Genomic DNA, 22,079 nt, shown 5'->3' with positions numbered 1-22,079 from the left:
TGCTTCACCAATTGTTGTACTCCTCTTTCTCTGCCCGCCATTACTGAAGCGCCATCATGTTTGACTAACCACTTTTCCTTCCACATTCCGTTCTTCCAATACTGCATGAATAATGTTTGACAGACGTTCTCCATTTTTATCTCCAGAAACATCGTAAAATCCAACGAATTTTTCCTCAATTTTGTCTGCAATACAATACCTGAATATTATAATCATTTGACTCTTGCATGACAAGTCTATTGTTTCATCAGCCTGAATCGAAATGAAATTGCTGTTCTGAATTTCAGATTTTATTTTCTCATTAACTGCCAGAGTTATCATTTCTATTACATAGTTCTATATATCTGGAGCAGTTCCTTTAAAGGTTGCAGATGATGACAGATGGTCTCGGATTAACTGCTCTCCTTGAGCTAGTAAATCCAGCAATTCCAGATAGTTACTATTGTTGCTAGAGGATTCGTCTTTTTGATGGCCGCAAAAGGCTAGTTCTTGTTTACAAATAAATACAATTGCCTGAATAAGACGAGCCAATACCCTCCTTTTGGATGCAACTTGTTCGTTGTATTTTGTTGCGTCAGACGAGCGGCTTCAGAAAGGGCGTGCTCAATTCTACTTTTGCCCAATAACTGAAATGATTCTTTGTTCTGCAGGTGACGTTTTGATATCTGATGCTTTTGTGCTTTGCTATCAAAGTTCTTTATTGTACAAATGCCCTCATTGCACCATTCCTTTTCACTACCAAACAGAAGACATATATCTGTCTGAAAAGTGCGTTTTTGTTTGGCTTCACTTAAAACTACACTGAGTATGGGAGTAGGTCGTTTGTCCTTCAATTCCCACTTTTTTCGTTCGTTAATGTAGAAAAAGGCATTTTTAATAAAAATTCTATAATGTGTTCAGTTGCTGGCTCACTCATGTTGGCGAAACAACGAAAGTATGCGTTAAAATCACGCAAGAATGACTATGAACACAAACCGCGCAACTGTTCACTTCCATGTTAAAAGCCAGCGTAGAAGCGGCAGAGACTAGTCTTGATACCTGCTAGCAAGCGCAGCGCCCCAGCCTTCGTGGCAGAGGGGAGGTGGAGGGGAGCCACTAAAGCACAGGCGCACACAGACAGGTAAGGGAAGGGAGGCAGAGACTGACAGCAGTCGAGTCTCAAACAGGCAAATACACCAATACTCAGGGTCGGCACGGGCTACAAAACTGATGTCTTCGCACATTTAGAGCTCTTAGTAGAAAGTTGTTTATATTTTTGTAATGAATTACTATTGCATCTTTTTTAAGCAGGAATACAGGGGAGACTAAGTCTCAAATTCTCCCCTCACGCTACACCACTGGTATTTATTACTTTTAATTAGCTGATGTGGGTCAAACAATCTTTTTTATTTTATTAGTTTTTCTGGTCCTCTTCTTTAACAGAGTGAATTTGATTTTAATTTTAACTATATAATGATTTGAGCCTGTGTCTACTCCTCTCAGTACTTTAACATTGTGGATCTCTTTATGAAAATTTTTGTCCATACAGACGTGGTCTAGCTGCCAGTCCCCCTTCCTCCAGTCTGGATGTTTCCATGTTTTAAGTTTACTTGGCTTCCTCTTAAAGTATGTTGATTTAGATATAAGGTTGTGTTCTCTGCAGAGTTCTACAAGTGACCATTTTTGTTCGTAAATTTATGTGGACTCCATTTTCCAGTTATATCTTTATATTTCCTTTCTTTTCCCAACTGAGCATTGAAATCTCCCAATAAGATTTTTACATTCTTTTTATTTACTCTTTTCACAGTTTGTTCTAGAAGGTCCCAAAATTTATCTGCCTCTTCCTTTGTTTTTGTTAGACAATTTTTTTCATTTGTTGGGGCATGATCATTTATTATTGTATAGGTTTTATTCATTGTTTTAAAGCTTAGAGCCGCAATTCTTGGTGATACTGCTTGGAAATCCGTTACTGAATCTATTATTTTTATGTTTACTAAAGACCCTGTTCCAAACTGGGGACATTGTTTCATTGCCGTCGTTTCTGGTTTCCCATTATAAATTCTGTATCCTTGTGATTTGAATGAGTCCTCTGTGGTATTTCTCATTTCTTGGATCCCTGTTGTTAAAATTTTTTGTTTATTTAGTTCATCTATGAGCTCCTTGAGTTTTCCGGTCTGAAGTAGTGAGTTTGTTTTGTGTTGCTATATAATTTATCTGCTCATGTTTAATCTTCTTTTTGTGTTTTAGTGTGCATTTTGATGGTTGCAAACACTCCGATTCGTTGTTGTCTTCTAATTGACTACCCACCGAATCCAATGTAACCTCTTCCTGTATTTTTGAGCAGGACGGTGGAATTTTTTTCCTAAAAGACCTTTCCATTTTTGACTTTTGAAGGTTGTCAGCCTTAGTTGGAGCAAGCTCCGATTTACAACTACGGTTGTTAACTGCAGAGGGTGTGTATGGTCCACGAGAGCTATTTTATTTCACTCAAGTCCGCCGGTAAACTGGTGAGGACTTCCCTATCCGCCACCTGGGACACGCAACGTAGGAGTATCACCTCTCCTCCTACTATGACAGCATAGTAGGTTCGTGAATGGAGTATTATGTTTGTAGAAAATATAATATTGTGTGACTAGTTGAACAACTGGATTACCAGAGTGTATAAATTTTCTATTTTGTATAGGTATTTTATACCTTTTATGAGATGTGATGTAAATGGGAGGGTTTGTATAAGTTTTGAAAGGGGTGGGTATTGTAAAAAAGAATGGTTTACAAGAGCAAATAAATCTTGGCTAGCTCAAAACACACATCACACCTTTCAGACAACCCTTGCAAACAAGTGTGCTTGATTTTTTACCATTTGCTGTTTTCATAGAGTTGCTAAGATTTCCTTCGGGGACCTCAAGGGTGAAGGTGGGAATGTCCATTCTGTAGGAGACGATCTAACACCAAACCTCCTCCAGCGTCTCGCCCAAGTACCTGAGAGGTAGGGATCCTGGGGAAGAGGGATGGGAAGGGTTTCCTGTCATTGGAGCTATCTTCTTTCTCTTCTTCAATCTAAGTGAGCACATCTGTTTTTTTCCTTCCTTACTTCTCATTTTGAGGACTTATCTATTTTTCCCTCTTTCCATATTCACTAACTTCTGTCGCTGAAGTCCTTTCTTGTTTCTGTGGTTTCTAATAACCTATATCTTATCTTCATATAAGATATAAGAACACACATCTGCATACACACACACAAATACATTTAGACACAAACATGGAAATTACAGACTAAAAAGCCTGTCACAATGTGAGAATCACCAGTTATTGTAAAGGGGGGGGGGGGGCATATATATATAAACAAAGATGATGTGACTTACCAAATGAAAGTGCTGACAGGTCGACAGACACACAAACAAACACAAACATACACACAAAATTCAAGCTTTCGCAACAAACTGTTGCCTCATCAGGAAAGAGGGAACTTTCCTGATGAGGCAACAGTTTGTTGCGAAAGATTGAATTTTGTGCGTATGTTTGTGTTTGTTTGTGTGTCTGTCGACCTGCCAGCACTTTCATTTGGTAAGTCACATCATCTTTGTTTTTAGATATATTTTTCCTACGTGGAATGTTTCCCTCTATTATAACCATATATATATATATATATATAATAGAGGGAAACATTCCACGTGGGAAAAATATATTTAAAAACAAAGATGATGTGACTTACCATACCAAAGCGCTGCTTTCAACACTACCACTGCTATAAAATCCGCTGTTTCTAGTTCACAAACAGTTCCTTTCACCTTTTAAACAACCATTTCGGCTATTTCTAATAACTTTCGCTTTATTTCCATTTCCGTTTTTCCCACATCACTGATAATTTTTAGCCGCTTCCCACAGGCTTTAACGTCATTATTTCTTCGTCAGACAATTGTTAGCCTCATTTTCATAATCCACCACCACAAAACAACTCCTTTTAATACATTACACGCATTTTTTTCGAAATTTTCCCGAATTTCTCCGTCCTTTAACGTGTTTTGGTGGCAACACAACCACCTAACCTTTGTGCACATCGTTGTCTACCAACCCAAGTCCAACATAGCCCAGCTGTAACCAACACCCTTTCGCCTTTTTCACACCAGATCTCCAGTTACTTTCCAGTTCACCTTTATCTCTCCCCATATATTTTTATTTTCATTTTCCTTTCAGCCTCATGGTACAGTTTCCATCTTCTAATACCATGTCACCCTCACAACACCCCCACAACGACCCCATTAATTTTTATTTACATTCCCTCCGCAAACATGCCTTCGCCCTAGCCAGATTACGCTCCCATATTCTATTTTCTCAGGCTTGTCTAACATTTGGCATCACCCCCAAAGGCCTCACACTTAAAGTTCCCATCTCTGGCTGCAACCCTTCCTTCCATCAGTCCCTATACTAGTTCCAAACTGAACAATCCATTGCCCTCACCCACCTAATCCTTCACCTACACATCAACTTAGCCAATGAACACACCCGTCAACTCCTATCCTTAATAAAAGTCCTTAATCTTTCCTCTCCCACATCCACACCGGCTGTTCAGAGCATCCTCCTACAGGCCAACTGCAAATTAGAACAGCATGCCACCCTCCACCTCAAAAAACTATCCAATCTCCTGGTTTCCTACCTCCGGAAAGGCAACTCACTCACGCTTCACAACCTTTCCAGCAAACCTCAACCTCCTCTCATTGCACACAAACCCAGTCTCTCCCATCTACTCAATCTCCCACTTCCAGCTCCACTCCCTCCAAAACCTCAAATTCCAATCAACACAATCTGGAACCACAACACCCTAATTCAGTAGTTAACCTTTCCTCCAAACCTCTCTCCCAATCTGAAACCTCTGTCCTATCCAAAGGCTTCACCTTCAGCCTCACTCCCAGATTCAACCAAACAGCCCTCGTCAAAGATTTACTGTCCTACTCTCGTACTCTCTGCTGGAAATATCACTTTGCCACGATTAAAAATGATCCTAATCCTACTCCCAATGATCCAACTCCCCAGGACACTATCCAAATTGGACCCTGCCTGGAACAGTTCCGTCCTCCGTCACAGCGGGACCCACCTCCTCTTCCTCAAAATCACCCTCTCCAAACCTTCCAGGAATTTCTGAGTTCCAGCCTTGCATCTCAATCCTTCTTAAAAAACTTTAATCCTACTCCCAACATCACCACTGCTGAAGCCCAGGCTATCAGTGATCTGAAGGCTGACCGATCCATCGTCATTCTTCCGGCAGACAAGGGTTCGACGACCGTAGTACTTGATCGTTGGGAGTATGTGGCTGAGGGACTGCGTCAGCTTTCAGACAACACCACATACAAAGTTTGCCAAGGTAATCCCATTCCCGATGTCCAGACGGAGCTTCAAGGAATCCTCAGAACCTTAGGCCCCCTGCAAAACCTTTCACCTGACTCCATCAACCTCCTGACCCCACCAACACCCCGCACCCCTACCTTCTACCTTCTTCCTAAAATTCACAAACCCAATCATCCCGGGCGTCCCATTGTAGCTGGATACCAAGCCCCCACAGAACGTATCTCTGCCTACGTTGATCAACACCTTCAACCCATTACATGCAGTCTCCCATCCTTCATCAAAGACACCAACCACTTTCTCGAACGCCTGGAATCCTTACCCAATCTGTTACCCCCGGAAACCATCCTTGTAACCATCGATGCCACTTCCTTATACACAAATATTCCGTACGTCCAGGGCCGCGCTGCGATGGAGCATTTCCTTTCACGCCGATGACCTGCCACCCTACCTAAAACCTCTTTCCTCATTACCTTAGCCAGCTTCATCCTGACCCACAACTTCTTCACTTTTGAAGGCCAGACATACCAACAATTGTAGGGAACAGCCATGGGTACCAGGATGGCCCCCTCGTACGCCAACCTATTCATGGGTCGCCTAGAGGAAGCCTTCTTGGTTACCCAGGCTTGCCAACCCAAAGTTTGGTACAGATTTATTGATGTCATCTTCATGATCTGGACTCACAGTGAAGAAGAACTCCAGAATTTCCTCTCCAACCTCAACTCCTTTGGTTCCATCAGATTCACCTGGTCCTACTCCAAATCCCACGCCACTTTCCTTGACGTTGACCTCCATCTGTCCAATGGCCAGCTTCACACTACCGTCCACATCAAACCCACCAACAAGCAACAGTACCTGCATTATGACAGCTGCCACCCATTCCACATCAAACGGTCCCTTCCCTACAGCCTAGGTCTTCGTGGCAAACGAATCTGCTTCAGTCCGGAATCCCTGAACCATTACACCAACAACCTGACAACAGCTTTCGCATCCCGTAACTACCCTCCCGACCTGGTACAGAAGCAAATAACCAGAGCCACTTCCTCATCCCCTCAAACCCAGAACCTCCCACAGAAGAACCACAAAAGTGCCCCACTTGTGACAGGATACTTTCCGGGACTGGACCAGACTCTGAATGTGGCTCTCCAGCAGGGATACAACTTCCTCAAATCCTGCCCTGAAATGAGATCCATCCTTCATGAAACCCTCCCCACTCCACCAAGAGTGTCTTTCCGCCGTCCACCTAACCTTCGTAATGTGTTAGTTCATCCCTATGAAATCCCCAAACCACCTTCCCTACCCTCTGGCTCCTAACCTTGTAACCGCCCCCGGTGTAAAACCTGTCCCATGCACCCTCCCACCACCACCTACTCCAGTCCTGTAACCCGGAAGGTGTACACAATCAAAGGCAGAGCCACGAGTGAAAGCACCCACGTGATTTACCAACTGACCTGCCTACACTGTGACGCATTCTATGTGGGAATGACCAGCAACAAACTGTCCTTTCGCATGAATGGACACAGGCAGACAGTGTTTGCTGATAATGAGGATCACCCTGTGGCTAAACATGCCTTGGTGCACGGCCAGCACATCTTGGCACAGTGTTACACCGTCCGGGCTATCTGGATACTTCCCACCAACACGGGGAAAGGAGGACAGGTATACACTCGCGCGCACACACACACATATCCATCCGCACATACACAGACACATGCAGACATTTGTAAAGGCAAACAGAATGAGCCACAAGTGCGCAAACACAGCATAAAGGCGGTTTAAAAACCAACCGAGAAGATAAGTGTGTTTCAGATCAACAAAGGATATAAGGAATACATGTGCAAAGCTGGAAATATCTCATGTACGTTGTACATGTGCAAAAGTCATTCTGACATTGACTGGATGATCCACCAACACCCGGATCACCAAACATGAACAGCATTGCTGGCTGGGACAGATGGAGAAATCAGCTATGGTGGATGGAGCATGCTCTGTATGTAAAATTTCTAGACACAGAAGTTCTTTTTGTGGAGAAGTCCTACCATACTCCCATTCAGGGAAGCCATAGAAATCCACAAACATAACAATGGCTTCAATAAGAAAGGGGAATGTCCCAAGCTAACTGATCTGGGATTCACATGCAGCAGCAAATGACCATTGCAGGTAGCAAGAGGAGAACAGCAGGGGAAATGAGAAGTGGAAAAACCCTTGGATGTTGATTCAGCAAGTGCATGTGACCTCCAGCTACAGACTAAGACTACAGTCCACCACCAGTAAATGGAAGGTGAAGCTTTGACACTGCCAGCCACTCATTCTGGTGCTGATGTACTGGTAACAGAAGCAAACAACCATTGTTGAACTGTAAATTACAAAATCTGTTTTAATAGCAATGGAGGACAGTACACTAATATGTGGTGTGCCTTATACAGGGTGTTAATTTTAACTAAAACATGAAATATCGCAAAAACTACACATCGGATCAAACAAAGTTGTAATTTCAGTGTTGTTTGCCTGAGAGGTGGACATCTAGTGATACCACACTCTACCCCCCCACACCACCACATGCATGGGTGATGGGGGGACAACTTTTAAATCTCCAATGTGAACCCCTGATTTGTATTGCAGATTATATTTTTGGGTGATATCTACGTATGCTTTTATTCTTCAGTTCGCTACAGGTGGCAGTTTAATCGGAGGAATAGAAATGGGAACACAATCGTAATATAAGACATGCTACTCGTTGGTCCTTGGATATCCAGTGCCACGTGGGACGCCACCTCCATGCTGCAAGAGTAGGACAGGCCAGTATTTCGTAACTTCTGATTGGAAAACCCATTCACAACGTTGTATTCCTCTGACATATTGATCAGAGGACTACTCAGTGCACCACTGTGGTCTTGGTTGTAGTGGAATGCTACCGTTCTTTTCCAGTCAAAGTGTCCAAACGTAGCACCATCCACTCAATGCACTTTGTGACCCGCTTTTCAAATGACCGTACACAGGACAGAAGCATATCTGCAGGAATGTCAGCACAGACGTTTCTGATGCACTCGATCATATCTTCACGGCCTGTTGGCACTTATTGGTGCACCTTATCTTTTAAATATCCCCACAGGAAAAAATGGGGCAATGTCAAATCCAGCAACCTAGCGGTTTAATTAATGGAGCCACCTCTGCTGATTCACTGACAAATGTAAATAGGGTATAACACCTTCCATGCTCAATTGCATAAGCCACTGGCCACCCGTCATGCTCGAACCACATATGCTGTCGAATGTCCGGGGCAACATCCTGCAGTAGTACTGGTAGTCCCTGTTCCAAAAATGTACAATATTTGCTTCCATTCAACATGCCATTGATACCAGATCAACGAGTTTGTTCCGTAAGATAGAACACCATACCTTAACCGCCCAAGGAAGTCGATGGTTAGCCTGCAGTAACTAGTGGGGATTGTCTACCCTTCAGTCATGCATGTTAGGCCAGTTAACGCTACCATGGTTTTTAAATATAGACTTGTCAGAAAATAGTAACTCGGCAAAGAATGTGGCGGCTGTTTGCATTTTTTGATGTACCCTTTCACAAAACGCTACCCAGTTGTGGAAATCAGCACTGTGAAGTTCTTGATTCAGTGACGTGATACGGATGATACTTATGAGAGTATAGTATTGTGACAGTACTATCTACAGACATAATGGAGTAGCAGTGTAATTGCCAGGCACTTATCCATGGGTTGTGCTGCACTGCTGCTAGTACAGCCATTTTATTAACTTCTCCTTCCCTTTTGCCAGTCTGTGTGCTGCCATCAGACATTGAGGCATTAACAACCTTGTAAAAGAACAAATAAGGGTGAGCTTTCTTTGGAGAATGCTCGGCATATAAGGCAACACCAGCCTCAACATTTCTCCTACATTTTCCATAAATCAGGATAATTTCAATTTTTTCTTCTGTGTTTACAATGTTCAACGTCCACTTGCATGTGTGTTCTCCATTTGATAGATAAGTGTGCAGGCAATAAACACTGTGCAAGTATTCTAATGTTTAAGAGTCATTATCTGTTCTATGTCTGCACGATACATGAGCTCCGGTCACAGTGTACTGCCTGCTATGATATGCCATAGTTCACTATTTGGCCACTGTGGTATGTCGAGTATTCCCCTGTTAAATATGTCAGAGGGATACAACAAGTTTCCAATTACAAATTTGGAAATACTGGCCTGTCCTGCCCTTGCAGCATGGAGGTGGGGGTCACGTGCCATTGGATATTCATGAGCCATTGAGTAGTATGTCGTAAGTTACGATTGTGTATCCATTTCAGTTCCTCTAATTACAGTGCCATCTGTGTTGAAATGAAGAAAATGCTTTAGACAAAATGTATGTAGATTTTGCTGTAAAATCAAAATCTGCAATAAAAAATGAGTACACATTAAAAATTTGAAAGTTGCCCCCTGACACACACACACACACACACACACACACACACACACACACACGGGATAGGGTCGTGGGTCGATTGTGGTATTGTTTGATATCTCCCTCCAAGACAAACAAATTGGAACTATAACTTTTTTTTCATCTAATGTGTAGTTTTTGAGATATTTCAATTTTTTCAGTTAAAATGGACATCCTGTATACCCTCATAAGTTTAGATATCATTCAAAGTGTCATTATACAGGGTGTTCCACACACAATCGCTACACCAAATGCCCGAGATTCAAGTAACAATGAACCAACTAAAAAAGAATAGATATCAGTAACATTAAAAGAACATGTAGTTACCTGTTTATAAGAAATACTGGAAATGGTGGCCTTGCACGTCCAGGCATCGCTGACTTCGTGTGATGACATTACCAGCAACACAATGCAATTCTGCAGGTATGATGTTGTTAATTGCTCTAGTAGTGTTCCGTTTCAGATCGTGAATTGTTCGGGGATTGTCAGCATACACTTTGCTTTTTAGTGTACCCCGTAATAAAATCACATGATGTTAAGTTGGAGACCCTGGGGGACAGTGGCCTTGACTGACAAGTCTATCTCCAGGGAACACTTTGGTGGCGTAGGCTGTACTTTTCTTGGATGTGTGAGCGGTTGCTCTAACTTGTTGGAATAGTGAATGCAGCTTCTTTGCATCTGTTAGCTGTGCTTAGAAAGAGTCAAAAGGTCTCTAGACATCTGACACTGTTTAAGGTGTAATTGAAAAATATGGGGCCAGTAATGCACATGTCGTCGGACAACGCGCACCAATCACCTGTCTTCTCTTAGTGGAGAGGTTCTCCATGCAGAATATGTGGGTTGTCCTGTGACCTGTATCTGAAATTCTGGGAGTTTATATAATCTGACAAATGCAGACCTCATCTGACATAAAACAGAGTAATCATTAGCAATTGATGTTAACAGCCAGTTACAACAATGAAGTCTCTTTTCCTGATCCTCAAATATTAACTGTTGCATCACCCTCACACAGAAGGCTTTTAATTTTACATCTTTTAGTACATTATGGCACGATGTACAAGATACACCGATCTGCTGTGATAACCTCCTTACCAACTTGCAGGGACTTTTCATAATGTCCATGGAAATTCTGTCTATAGTTTCAGGGATCCACACTGTCGGTCACGTATTCCTCTGCACACTCCGAGTAGAAACTTGAATAGTGCTGATCATGGGGAGTTTCCTACAAGGGTGCTTCACTTGAAACATGTCTTTACATTCTTTGATGTAGCCTGTTTCTGTGTAACACTTTGCAATATCTGTTCACTGTTCTAATGCTAAACACCCCATTTCTGTTACAGTGCAACATCGCAAGCTTCTCACAACTGATGCATGAACATAAAGCTGGATTTAACATTTTTGAAAAGAATGTGTATCCAACTTTTGAGACAGTGTTGCCACTTCTCAAGAAATTCGACTAGAGATGATTAACCTATACATGACATGTACCGGTTTTATGTGTGAAGCCCTTTATCTAATAAGTCTTTGCATCTATTTCCAGCTTGGCCAAAATTTTTATGAAGTAGCAATAAATTTCTCACTCTTTATCCAGGTTTTCCAGGGATTCTAAGCCACTTCAGGAGAACGCTGGATGTTCCCACCAACAGAATGAAAATAAGTTTTTCCCTCTGCTAGTAATCAATCTGAGTTATTGCATTGGACTTCAGTTTAGGATAATAACAAACGCCTTTGAAACTTTCTGCCAAATTAAAACTGTGTGTCAAACCTGCCCTCGGATCCAGACATTTATTTATCATTTGCAACTAGCACATACATTTAATCTGTCATGAAGTTTCGTTAGCGTGTACACTATGCAAGAGAATGAATTTTATTTTAGAAAGAACATTGCTTATCATATTTTACTATCAGAACTTCCAGTTGTTAAATGGTTTTAATTATGTGTGTACTTTTTCACAGATAAAAATCTTAAAAACTTTGCTTTTAGTAATTATTTTTAAGTAATTTAGTTATAATTGGAATATGCAAGAGCATTTGTCTCTAGGAAAATGATTGTTTTCCTATTTCATGCTATAACAATTCTGCAGCAAAGGAACCAATCGTATGGTCAGTATCTCATGATAGAACATTTGGGAATATATTTCATATGCCACCATTAACAGAACAGATCCAAGTGGCACGAAACTTCAATTTCACTTAACATCAAGGATTCTATGTAAGAATGTTTGAATGTTATTTTGGTGGAGTGGTTGGGTCACATGACTATCTGATGCAATGCAGTATGTTTTTGTATTATGATCTAATTTCAACTTATTCCCAGTATGATTACTTATGCTGGTAGGTTTTGTGCTTTTGTTGTTGAAGTTTTATTTTATTACTTGCTTTTCTCTTGACAAATTGTGATGGTTGCATAAGGAGTTATTACATTTCTTAATGGTCTTTCCCCGTAAGAGATGCTAAATCTGACAAAAGAAACATTATTTTTGAGGGGGTGTACAATAAGCAATGCAACACTTCTTACCCCCCCCCCCCCCCCCTCCAGATAGCAGGTTGATTTTATTCAAGATTCCGATACGCCATATTATTCCCCACTCTTTTGGCTACAAAACCCTATTTTGCATCATAATGTGACTACCTTATGCCATCTTACTGGGAGGGGCTTATGTCCATGTGGCACTACTCTGCTGGTCGACATTGGAGCCAAAGTCTCGTTGCATTAATAACCTCCCCATCATCCATGTACTGCTTCCCCCAGAGTGCATCCTTCATTGTGCCAAATGGATGGAAGTCGGAAGGTGCAAGATCTGAGCTGTAGTATGCTTGAGGAAGAACAATCCAATGAAGTTTTGTAAGCTTCTCTCAGGGTTAGCATACATGTATGAGGCATTGCATTGTCATGGAGAAGGAGAAATGTGTTTCCATTTTTGTGGCGATGAACCTCACTGAAGTGGTTTCTTCAATTTCCTGAGGACAGCACAGTACACTTCAGAGTTGATCATTACACCATGAGGTAAGGCATCAAACATAACTACTCCTTCAAAGTCCCAGAAGATCCCCGCCATAACTTTACTGGCTGAGGCTGCAGTTTTGAAATTTTTGTTCAGAGGAGAGGTAGTGTGGCACCACTCCGTGGATTGCCATTTCCTTTGGTTTCAAGGTGATGACCACATGTTTCATCACCCGTGAAGCTGTTTGACAAGAAATTGTCACAATCCACCTCATAACATGTAAACAGTTCTGGACAGATAGTCCCTCATTGCTGGTTACAATCTTCCGTTAGGCGGTGAGAAACCCAGGTGCGACTCAGCTGTGAGTACCGCAGCTGGTGGATGAGTGTGTCAGCACTACCAATAGAGTCATACAGTTGTGCAGCGAAGTGTTTGATTGTAATCTTCGATCACCTCAAATGAGTGTGTGTGCATGTTCCATCGTTGCAGAAGTCACAGCGGTCTGCGGGTGGATAGCATCCAGGAGATCGGACAGGTTTGGGCAACCTTGTTGCAGTGATGACAAATGCCTCGCTCAGTGACTCACTGTGCTTTGGTTCACTGCCAGTTCTCTGTGAACATTCTGCAAGCAGCTGTGAATATCTGAGGTGCTCTGGTATTCCACTAAGAGAAACTCAGTGACAGCTCTCGGCTTGGAATGCGCCTCGTTACAGTGCCATTTTGAAGGCTACATATAACACCACCACTAGTCAGAACTTCAGGAAACTATAGGGGCTGAAGTGGGAACATTGCACATTGACCCACAAAGAATTTAACATTTTTAAACCAAAACTGGCTGAGAAAAAAGAAATATGTTATATTACTTATTGAACACCGCTCATAGATAGTTTAATATGTAGATACAAAATAGTATACATTGTTGGAAATGAAAGTAAGTGAATATAATATTTGCGCAGAAAGAAAAATTAATGATATTTCATAATTAGAAGAAAACAAGATGTAAAAGGTGGGGAAAATAATGTTCTGCACAATTTATAATTTTTTCATTCCACTTCTCTCCATTTCCTGCCGTTTTTAAACACAATTTTTGTAGAAACCTCAGTGATGTACATTGCTTTTCCCCTTAAAAATGCAAGTACCATCATTAATCAAATAGTGGAAAATCCAGGATGGAATGTAACAACATTATGAAAAAGAAAGTTGCTACTCGCTATATAGTGGTGATGCTGAGTCACAGATAAGCACAACGAAAAGACACTCACAATTAAAACTTTCGGCCATTGGCCTTCGTCAACAGTAGATGACATTGCTGATGAAGGCCAATGGCCAAAACATTTAATTGCGAGAGTCCTTCCCCCCCCCCCCTCTCCCCATCTGCAACTTATCATCTCCACTATATGGTGAGTTTCAACTTTCCTTTTCATAATACAAGCACCATCATTGTAGTTCTTAAGGCAGAGACAAAATCCTGACTCTGTAAAATGTGGTTACCCCACCTCCCTTGTAACCTCATCTTCATTGTTTAGTACTGGGCAGTGTGATGTCTGATGATGTTGACATTCATTGTAGAGTAAACCAGCCTTAATGTAAAGGACACTGCCATTCAGTGACAAGATATCTTGTTGGCATCCTGTGTGAATCAACCCTTATTCAGTTACAATAAATTTTGTTTGTCATTCTTTTTTTACAGTATGTCCCCTAGTAACAATATTCCTCTGATGCGAATTGTGCAGTCAGTGAAACATACAAAAAAGAGGGGTTCAAAAGTTATTAAAGAAGGATGGATGGTGCATTTCACTAACAAGGATCCAACGGTAAGTGGCAGCTTTGACTGACACGTACACTGCTTAAGACTATATTGTTGCATGTGGCGGTAGTCTTTATGAACTCATACTGAGTGGATCTTATAACTAGCCAAAACTTTCCATCAAGTATTGCATGTATGTTAAACATATTTGGTGATTAACTTATTTCAGTTTAAAATTTGGCAAGCACAATTGTTTTAAAATGGTGTAATCCTCTGGTTGTAATTGCAATTGCACAATTTACATTGAAATTTCTCCTTCTCAGTTCGAGGAACAGTCAAGAAACTAGCAAAACTTCTTTCTCATTATTGTGTGGAAAATAAGTTACATTCTTCTATTTCTTACATTTTCCACTTTGCTGTTCTATTGTTTTCACATAATTCATTGTAATGTATTGCATTTGATGGATTTCATTGCACTAGTCCAACAGTTTTCACTATCTTTTCCCCACAAATCCTACACAACAATTTTTATGAAAAGCTCTACCTTGGAACTGCTCACATTGAGCTCTACCTAAGAACTACCACTTTACAGACATCTACCTGGCAATATTCAGGCCAAATCAAAGAAAACGGAATCAAATAAATGACAGAATATAATATTAAATGAAGGTAATTTTCAGACTTTTAATGAAATTGTTCTTTTGGGTCAGAGGGTCAGTGATTAAATGCCAGGTCTAGAGCAGCAAATGATAATGGAAGTAAGACTTCAGAAAAATCAAGACACATTCATTTTGTCAATATTGAAAAGGCCTTTGATAGTGTGAAATGATGCAAGATGTTTGAAATTGTGAGAAAAATAGGAGTGAACTTAAGAATAGGTTGAGTAGTATACAATATGTATGAGAACCAAGTGTGAACAATAAGAAAGTAAGACCTAGAACTTAAAGTGCTCAGATTACAAAGAGTGCAAGATAGAGACACAATCTTTCGCCACTACTGTTCAATCTGTATTGAATAAGCATTTTCAGAAATAAAATAAAACTGCAAAATTGGGATTAAATTTCACTTTGAAGGGATATCAATGGTAAGATTCGCAGATGAAATTAAGGAAGACAAGGGTAATTAAGAGTAATAATAATTAACAGGAAATTACCATCAAAATTGATGACCACAAAGAAGGTGAAATGAAGGAATTCTGCTACCTTGGAAGCAAAATAACACATAATGGATGAAGTAAGGAGCACGTAAAAAGCAGTTTGTTGATGGTGCACATTCCAAGACATTAAGGAATCGGCACTTTAGTATTGGAGGGAAGTGAGTGAATTGTAGAGGGAAACCAGAGGCAAATACAGTAACCAGTCTTTGGACTGAAGATGACAACAACAACATCTGTAACAAAAGTATTTGTGAGATAAAATCTGTCACTGTTGACATTGTTAACTTTGTCCAAAATAAACCCACGCAGTATTTGCTGAACGTTTTGTCCTCATCCTGAGTCTGAATGCAGTCAAGACATTTATCACACCAACATTGTCATTTTATTTCAGTTGTAGTTTCTTGAACTGTTCGACAACTCTTATGGCACCAGACCAAAGTTACAAGTGCATTGATACGCCTCTGTGTTTATGCACAGGAGTGCTCCTCATTTTGCAAATGTGATGGTACATACATATACTTTCCACCTTTAATATACCACTTGATAGATTTGAGTTCTTTACAAACCACCCTTTGCCTGCCCCTTCCCAACCCTCTTTATCTCTAGTGTGCTTGTACCAATTGCACAAAGAGAAAACACAGCACCTTCATAACAGAATTTGTATTTATGTGCTCACATCAATTATTAATCAAGCAAATATCTATCTGGTTGCGTTTGTTTCCTGTATATCATTGCTATTGCTGTTTTTACTGGAGATATAACAATGTAATGTAAATTATTGAGAAAATTTTTTGTGTATGATTTAACAGTAATATGTCTATAATGACACAACAAGAATAGCAATCATTTTAATAAAATCACATTTTTTTATTCAGAGGAATTCACTTGACAGTGATACTACTTCCCATCTGTTGTTACGTCAAGTTATTTGTTTCCCTTTTTACAGAGGAAACGACATTACTGGCGCCTTGACACCAAATCATTAACATTATTCCAAAATGACACAAGCTCCAAGTATTACAAAGAGATTCCATTATCTGAGATACTTTCTGTGGAAACAGCTCGAAGCCCACATGGCGGTAAGTAAATGTGGTTCACATTCTTTCTCATGTGAATTTAAAAAAATATTTGTTTGGTGTGTATTTAGACTTAATGAACATTTTAGACAAATATTTCAGAATTTCATGACAATTTGCATTTATAGAAAAACAGAACAGTTCATTACTACAGTAGATAGTGTTGTCATTTAATGGGTCATTGATTATTCAAGATTTGATTGCTTGCAGTTTTGTTGACTTAAATTTACTGAATACTCTATTATCCAAGGGACTAAATTCTGTGAGCAGAAATTGTGATTGTTCATTTCAAGAACAGAAATTTAGGAATACATTTTAAGGCATAATGGCATAATGAGTTATGTGCATTGATAGACGATGAGGCTGCACTACATCCATCCATAGGCACACAGGTACAACTTAAACAGCACATAAGGTAAAGAAGAGAAATGTACTGGCCTACATACCAAGTACACTGATATACATTAAGCTGGAAAATGGGATTAGTTTTTTATCATAGGAATGTCATGTTTAAATTCCGATATACCCCATCCATTTAAATGTTAAAGTATTTCAAGCCATTGAATGTATTTTGAAGTAGGTCAAAGGAAATCATCATGAAGTGACTATTCCATTAGACATAACAATGTTTGTGTGATATGCAAACACTTGATGAATGAGATCTCTCTGCTTAAGACCATATGCTGTCCTGGCAGAAGAATAAAAGAAGAATTCAGTCCACAATGAGAAAACACCAGTCATTTTCAGACCTTCCAATTATGTTATAACGTGATACAGAAATGACTGTTAATAATTTGCAGACTTTGTTGTGAAAGAAACTTTTTTTATTGCAGTTACGATGTAATTTAAATTTTGATTACTTGTAATACCTGGTTTCAGATGTGATGCATTGCTTTGAACTCCGGACGGCCAACATTGATTACTATGTGGGTGAAGACCCTCTGCATCCTGTAGTAAGGGAAGGAAGTGTGGCAATTCTTCCTCCAGAGGATTCTGGTGTAGGAGTTCACTTAGCTAAAAGCTGGGAAACTTGCATTCGACAGGCTCTGATGCCTGTAACTTCTTCCACCAGTAAGTACATTATAAACGATGTAGTTTATGAGTTAAATTTCTCTTGAAAATTATTGATGGTAGTACTGTGTGTTGTGTGGGGAAACATAGGTTGCAGCTGAGCTACTGCGAAGTATTTTGTATAAAGAAAAAATTGCCAATTGGTGGCAGTCTCTACACATGTACAAGATTGGCATGTGAAAAAGAGAGATGAAATGTTCCAGGAAATGAGATTATTCACAAATTTGACAGAAAGCTTTGCAGGAGCTCAGGTCAAGGGAGACACTTTAGAAAAGAATGAGGGAAATCAACATGGAGATAGCAGTAACATAGGGAATACACGGGGAAGGTGGGGGTGGGGATATAGAGAGAGAATATAGAAATGTGGATAAGAGGAAACAGAGAGGTAGAGGGACAGAAGCAAATGCTGAAGAACAATGAAGACTTTGAAAAAGTAGTAGTTCATAATAAAAACAGAGATGGTCAGGGATATCTAATATGTAGGGCATAAAATGTCAGTTTAAAAACCTCTTATTTGTGCAGGGAAGAAACCAATGTCTTTTTTTTTTTTTACCTTAACATCTTGTGGGACACATGATAAGTATTTGTTTGGGCCGATTCGTCAACACATTACAATAAACTTCTGATCAGTAATTGTGACTTTGCAACATAATTTTATTTTAAAAGGTAATAAATAAGTGGTACTACTATCTATGTTGAGAACAGTGTTACATATAGTGCAATCAGTGTACATAATTTTTGTTGAGAGTAGCATTTTCAATTTTTTGCTATGAAATTGGCTGTAAATAGTTCATGTTGCTCAACTGTAACGTTGTGTATAGCATCTTCAAGAAATCTTAGCCCTTTTTTTAAGCAGCTAAGTCTTCCTTTTAGTACACCCATTTAAACATAAAACATAGTACTTGGGGACTTCATTATAAACTTTTTGGCAAATTCTAGTGGAATATCAGAGTTGAAATTTTGATGTTCATGTATAACCTAGCTTCCCATTAGAATAATTTCATTTTCAAGCATATTGCTTAACTCTATGCTTATAAGTAAATAACAGTTGAACCATCGTAATCCAGAAGGATCATTTGAGTACCAAAGAGCTTTACTAGCCATGCTTCAGTTGGAGGGGAGGTGGTATACCCGAGGTTTTGACTTAAATAGGTGACATCACTATTAATCAAGTTAATGGTGTTTTGGAATGCACTGACTAGAAGCCATTGACACAGACAGAATATTTAGGAAGGTTAACAAGATATGTCAACAGGCAGTCTCTGTATACTTGTTGAGGAACCCAACTGTCACTTCCATCACATGACATCCTGGAAGCCAAGGATTACACCAGTGATGTAGTCAGTATTTTGCGACTTCCAACAAGAGATTTTGACTCAGTTCCACACCAATATGTAATAATCAAAGTATGGTTGGTTGTGGTATCAAACGAAATTTGTGAAAGGATTGAGAATTTGTTGGTAGAGAGTCACAGAATGTTAATCTTGGATAGAGATCCATTGACAGATCAAGTGTAACTTCAAGAATGCCCCGTGGAAGTGTGTTGGGAGCCTTGCTTTTTCATGTAAATTAATGACTGTCAAACAGTGTTAATCTCAGATGGTATACAAGTTTGCGTACAGAACTCTTGTGTGACCCATCCTTGTGCTTATCTAATGTGTGTGGGACTAACTAATAGGAATAGTAAAGGATGTTAAACATAATGAAATATGGCAAAATGAATGGCCACAGGTTTGTTTGACCCGTGGGACAGTGTCACGGAAATGCTGAAAAACCTGAATTGGCAGATACTTGAAGCCGGAAATCCTGAGAGCCACAATTAAGTGAGGAATATAAGGAATAAACAACTACTTCACCCTCCCCTCTACCCCTCCATGTATTTTTCCCATAGAGACTTCAGAGAAAAAGTTTGTATGATTACAGTGTGCACAGAGGCATATGAGCAGTCATTTTTTCCAGTCTCATACACAAGTGGAATAGAAAGAAACCATAATACATGGTTCTATGAGAAGTACCATCTTTCACGCATTTCACAGTAAATATGAATGTAGATGTAAACAGACAATAATGCCTCCTTGGAATCAGGCTGGAACTGGATAAATGGCTATAATTTCAGTAGGGGGACGGACAGAAGAAAGTATTTTAATGTGAACAGCGAACGATTAGAAGAAATAGGTTATGACAATGAATTATGACCAGAGATTGGTACATTATAAAGTCCCACAAGGCTCTGGACTTCGATCCTCACTTATTTCTCATGTTTGTCAATGACCTCTCTCTCTTTTTGGTAACAAAACAAAGAACTTTACATGATTATTTGTTGATATATGTATTACTATAGACTTCAAAACTGCTGTGAACTTTGAGGGCAATGCCAACTAGCTGCTTGCCGATATTCTGCTCTTTTATTATTCACAGGAAATTTTCCTACATGAAACCTCAGCTTAACCACCTACAACCACTTTCATTCCAACCATAAAAACCTATAGGAGTACACATGACAGCCAGCGAATACAAATGATATATGTCTCCATATAAAGCTGGGAACATCAAAATCTCAAAAGAAAAGGAAGAAGAATTCAGCAACATTTGCTATCGGAATAATTTAATAATTTATATCGGAGCTATCAGTGATTTGAAATTCAGTTGCTGTGGTCAGTTATGTGTGGTGGTATAATTTTAGAGGGCAGTCAATCAGCATAAAATAAATAATTTGCCATTCAAATAATGACTGTCAGATTTGAGTGTTCAGTGTTGTCAAGAATATCCTGTCTTAGTCTTTTTGAGGAAGTAGTTATACTGGCTACTTACACTATATCTTTAACACTTTTTTATTTTCTGAATTAATATTTTGATAAATAAAAATAGGCCATTTTTTCTGTATTTGCTTTTCAATTTATGATTTTTCTTGCTTTTCTGTTTGTAATTGAAAAATTGTATGGTGTATGTTGTATAATTAATAATAAGGTCCTTTTTTACTTGATAGCTCAAACCCAATGATCTAAGCATATGATGTGATTGCACGTTACACGTTTCATCTCATTCTCCATCCTTGCATGAGCACACACTAGTAGATTTATGGAACATGTAGCGAAGTAAATAAACTTCCTTTCATTATGTCAAATTGTTTATCCACATACGCCGCAAACCACCGTAGAGTGTGTGGTGGAGGGTACCCTGTACCATTCCTTCTCATTTCCTCTCCTGTTCCACTTACAAATAAAGCAAGCGAAAAAGACTGTGCAGGGTACTGTGTGAGCCTTAATTTATCGTATCTTATCTTTGTAGTCCTTAAGCACAATGTATGTTGGCAGCAGTAGAATAGTTCTGCAGTCAGCTTCAAATGCCAGTTCTCTAAATTTTCTTGATAGTGTTTCTTGAAAAGAATGTCACCTTTCTTCCAGGGATTCCTGTTTGAGTTCCCGAAGCATCTTTGTAACACTTATGTGTTGTTCAAACCTACCAGAAACAAATATAATCGCTCGCCTCTGAAATGCTTCGATGTCTTTCTTCAGTGTGACCTAGTACAGATCCCAAATACTTGAACAGTTTTCAAAAATAGGTCACCTCAGCATCCTACATGCGGTCTCCTTTACAAGTGAACCACTCTTTCTTAAAATTCTCCCAATAAACCGAAGCCAACCATTTACCTTCCCTACCACAGTTTTCACGTGTGTGTTCCCTCTCATACTGCTTTGCAATGCTGCACCCAGATATTTAAACAACTTGACAGTATCTAGGTCTCTAGTAATACTGTATCTGAACTTTACAGGTTTGTTCTTCCTGCTCATCCACATTAACTTACATTTTTCCACATTTAGAGCTAGCTGGCATTAATCACACCAACTGGAAATTTTGTCTAAATCATCTTGTATCTTCCAACAGTCACTCAGCTTAGGTACCTTACCGTACACTACGGCATCATCAGCAAACAACCGCAGATTGCTGCCCACCCTGTCCACCAAATCATTTATGTATGTAGAGAACAACAGCAGCCCTATCACACTTCCCTGGGTGACTCCTGGCAATACCCTTGTCTCTGATGAAAATTATGTGCATGACAGCATAGCTTTATTTATTCTGCCATTATTTTATTGTTCTCTCTGTAATATTGTCTGCTGTTTCTACATTAGTGCATAGTTTCATTTTACTGCATATTTTTTTAAAGATGCAGATAATAGCACAGGCGAATCCGATGAAAGAGTGACTGACATGAGCCAAGTTTACCAGATTTTCCCAGATGAGGTTCTTGGTTCAGGGCAATTCGGAACAGTTTATGGAGGTAAATAGTTTTTTTTTTTTTAAAGAAATTGTACTTC

At 39.7% G+C, this 22,079-nt stretch overlaps 1 protein-coding gene across 1 annotated transcript in view; it reads left to right on the top strand.

Moving 5' to 3' along the window:
- The window catches only part of LOC126480210 (serine/threonine-protein kinase D1), a 232,288-nt gene that overhangs the window by 122,077 nt on the left and 88,132 nt on the right, over positions 1-22,079 (top strand). Inside the window, exons 11-14 of the mRNA XM_050103847.1 lie at positions 14,401-14,524; positions 16,560-16,692; positions 17,569-17,760; positions 21,929-22,042. Of these exons, the coding sequence (XP_049959804.1) occupies positions 14,401-14,524; positions 16,560-16,692; positions 17,569-17,760; positions 21,929-22,042 (563 nt within the window). The remainder of the gene's footprint in view (positions 1-14,400; positions 14,525-16,559; positions 16,693-17,568; positions 17,761-21,928; positions 22,043-22,079) is intronic.

The sequence above is a fragment of the Schistocerca serialis genome, chromosome 1 (assembly GCF_023864345.2).
Source record: "Schistocerca serialis cubense isolate TAMUIC-IGC-003099 chromosome 1, iqSchSeri2.2, whole genome shotgun sequence".
NCBI classification, from domain to species: Eukaryota; Metazoa; Arthropoda; class Insecta; order Orthoptera; family Acrididae; genus Schistocerca; species Schistocerca serialis.
The sequence above is the reverse complement of the archived record's forward strand: the minus strand, read 5'-3'. Positions and strand labels throughout refer to the sequence as shown.